At 53.9% G+C, this 2,882-nt stretch overlaps 1 protein-coding gene across 1 annotated transcript in view; it reads left to right on the top strand.

Moving 5' to 3' along the window:
* Nucleotides 1-2,017: 2,017 nt before the first annotated feature.
* Nucleotides 2,018-2,882, top strand: part of LOC103774859 (chromosome unknown open reading frame, human C20orf195) — a 1,144-nt gene continuing 279 nt past the window's right edge. Inside the window, exon 1 of the mRNA XM_008942293.1 lies at nucleotides 2,018-2,876. Within this exon, the coding sequence (XP_008940541.1) occupies nucleotides 2,018-2,876 (859 nt within the window). The remainder of the gene's footprint in view (nucleotides 2,877-2,882) is intronic.

Genomic DNA, 2,882 nt, shown 5'->3' with positions numbered 1-2,882 from the left:
GTGGGAGGTGTTGGGTGGCCCCAGCACCCATGGGTGCCACCTCCCACCCTGTCTGAGCCCAGGGACACGCAGCCCCCGGGTCGAGCACCCTGCTCTGGCAGAGGTGCCCCTGCCCTTGGCTGGGCATCACAGCTGGGTGCTCTTCAGGGTCCCCTCTGACCCAAACCTCTCCATGATTCCACAACCACAGCTCCCAGGCTGCAAGCAGAGCAGCACTGCTGGGGAAAGCAGCTGCTTCTGGCAAGGAAAAAAAGGGATTTAAAGACAGAAAGGGAAACCAAGCAGCAGCACAGCTCAGTCTGTGGGCAAACAGTCTGCTCCCCAGAGCCAGCCACGGGCAACGTGCCCCACGGCGCTGCTGCCGCCCCCATGGCACTGCCCACGGGGGTGCCAGAGCTGCCACAGCTCGGCTGGGGTTGGGTTGGGATGGGTTTTTTTTTTTGTGACAAGAATATACAGCTTGTTTTTTAAGTTGTCAGCTCTCTTGGAAGAAGCATTGCTGCCAATGAGAGCATCAGGATCCACTCTTGTGCAGGAAGGGGCCAGAGGTCCGAGAGCTTTCCACACGCTGGAGATTCCTGCAGGGAAGTGGTGTGAGTTCTGGTCTCTGCTGAGGGAAAATGAGGCTGAGAAAAAATTGCTTTGTCAACTAGATCTCACCATCCAGCTTCTACAAGTCATGTAAGAATGAAACTCTCCTGGTTCTATGCCACAAGAACAAGTAGTCATAGCCAGAAAATGTCTGTGAGAGAAGGAGGGTGGTTACCTGTTGCTGGTTCCTATCACCGTGGCCTGACTGGGGTGACAAAATCCTACATTCAGGATTCTGTATTTATTTCTTTTTCAAATCAAGCACGTTCAGCTTGTCACAGCCACCTTCTCCACGTCAAGCTGGGTCCTCATTTCAAGCTCTCTGCCCAGGGGGATGCAGGCACTTGTTGAGCTGATGGCTGTGGATGATGTGTGAGTGCAGCCCAGAAGCCAACGGGAGGGACTTTTTAGGAGGGTCTGTAGTGACAGGACGAGGGGTAATGGCTCCAAGGAGGGGAGATTTGGATGAGATGTAAGGAAGAAGTTCTTCACTGTTCTTCACCACTGTGAGGGTGGTGAGATCCTGGCCCAGGTTGCCCAGGGAAGCTGTGGATGCTCCACCACTGGAGGTGTTCAAGACCAGGTTGGATGGGGCTTTGAGCAACATGGTCTGTAACTAGGTGAGCAACCTGGTCATGGCAGGGAGGCTGTAACTAGAGGATCATCAAGGTCCCTCCCAAGCCAAACTATCCTGTGATTCTACCCTTCTACAGGAAAACAAGCAGACACCACGGGCTGAGGTGATGATGTAAACCAAAGAAAGGGAAAGGATGCTTCACTGAACACAGGCTACTCCTGTCAGTCTGCTGTGGAAGGTGGAGGGGTGAGGGAAACTGTTGGTGCTCCTCCTGGCAGCGCGTGCCCATGGCTCTGCAGCCACACTCTCCAGCTTGCCCGGGGACAGAGGGTTCATCCGAATCACCACGGTGATGGTGGAGCTGTAGAAACCACCTTAGAAATGGGCCTCAACCCTCCACAGCCTGGCGGATTACAGAGAGAGGGAGAATAGACAACTCCAGAGATGTAGAAGAATGGGAAGAAATTGCTTACAGGAGTACAAAGGCATCTCATTAGAATGAAACAGAAGATAATAAGATAGGGAGAAATTCTGGCAGAGTGTATGAGAGAATAATTCCTGACAGCAAATCTATTAAGCAGAGGTAGAACCTCTCAAGGGGGGTTGGGTAGCAGGAGACCAGTTGGTTGGAATATACAAAAGCAGACTATACAAAACATTAGAAACTGTACAACTATAAAGGAAAATGGAGCTACCTCTAGTCTAAGAGTTCTTTCTCCTCTATAAATTTATAAGGTGAGCTTTAATGAGGAGAGGAGAGTCACAGGCATGATTATAATCCCTCACAGCTCCTCTGGTCCTTAGTGCTGTCACTGCTGCTTTCTTACACAGCCACCTAGCTTTGGAATCATGTCTGCGATTCAGAATGAATTTGAAGCCAGTTTGGAAAGTGCTGCCCACATGGAGGAGGATCAAGACGAGGCCAGTGAGCTGCACTTGGAAAGGAGAAGCCTCGTTCTGCAGTTCCTGCACTCCACCCTGAGCCTCCAGCACCTCCAGCACCTGCGGGACAAACTGGAGCTTCTGAAGAAGAGCTCCTTTTACTTGGAGATTGAGCCCAAACAAGTGGTCGTGAGAGACCAGAACCAGGAGACGTACCACACGGACATCTTCCAACTGATAAACCCCATCCAGCTCCTGAAGATGAAGAAGGTAGGGAAAAGCCAGACTCAAATCCAGCTGTCTCTTCTAGCTGAGCTGCTAGAGGAGCTGCAGCGAGGCCGGGAGGAGCTGAGCTCTTACGCAGAGACCCGCGACACGCCGACTTTCCTCTCCCAGTGGGACTTAATCATGCAGAGGATGTCCCAGCTCTCCGAATTTCTGGAAGAACTCCTTTCCCTGCAAACTCCAGGGCAGCTGCACATGAAGCATCCGCTGCTGCTGCCCTTTGAGGCGCAGCGTTGGGGCGCTGCCCTCCCTGCCATCGGGCTCTCCCTCTCCACAAAGCCGCCGCTGCTTTTCGACCGAGAGAAATCCTTTGCAGGCCAGGACTGGGCCAAACTCCAGTGGTCTGCAGACAAGCGAGAGCCCCTCGCCGAGCAGTACGAGCTGCACGTGACCCTGCTGACAAGCGGGGGGCCGGGGGAGCCGGGGTACAGGCGGCTGCAGCTCGTCCCCTCCAGCACGTGCCTGGTGCGGGGGCTGCAGCCTGGCAGGGGCTACGAGTTCACCGTGAGGAGGTCGGACGCTGGCACCCTCGTCTTTCAGAGCTGGC

Source organism: Merops nubicus, unplaced genomic scaffold (genome assembly GCF_000691845.1).
Source record: "Merops nubicus isolate BGI_N331 unplaced genomic scaffold, ASM69184v1 scaffold15976, whole genome shotgun sequence".
Taxonomy (NCBI): Eukaryota; Metazoa; Chordata; class Aves; order Coraciiformes; family Meropidae; genus Merops; species Merops nubicus.
The sequence above is the reverse complement of the archived record's forward strand: the minus strand, read 5'-3'. Positions and strand labels throughout refer to the sequence as shown.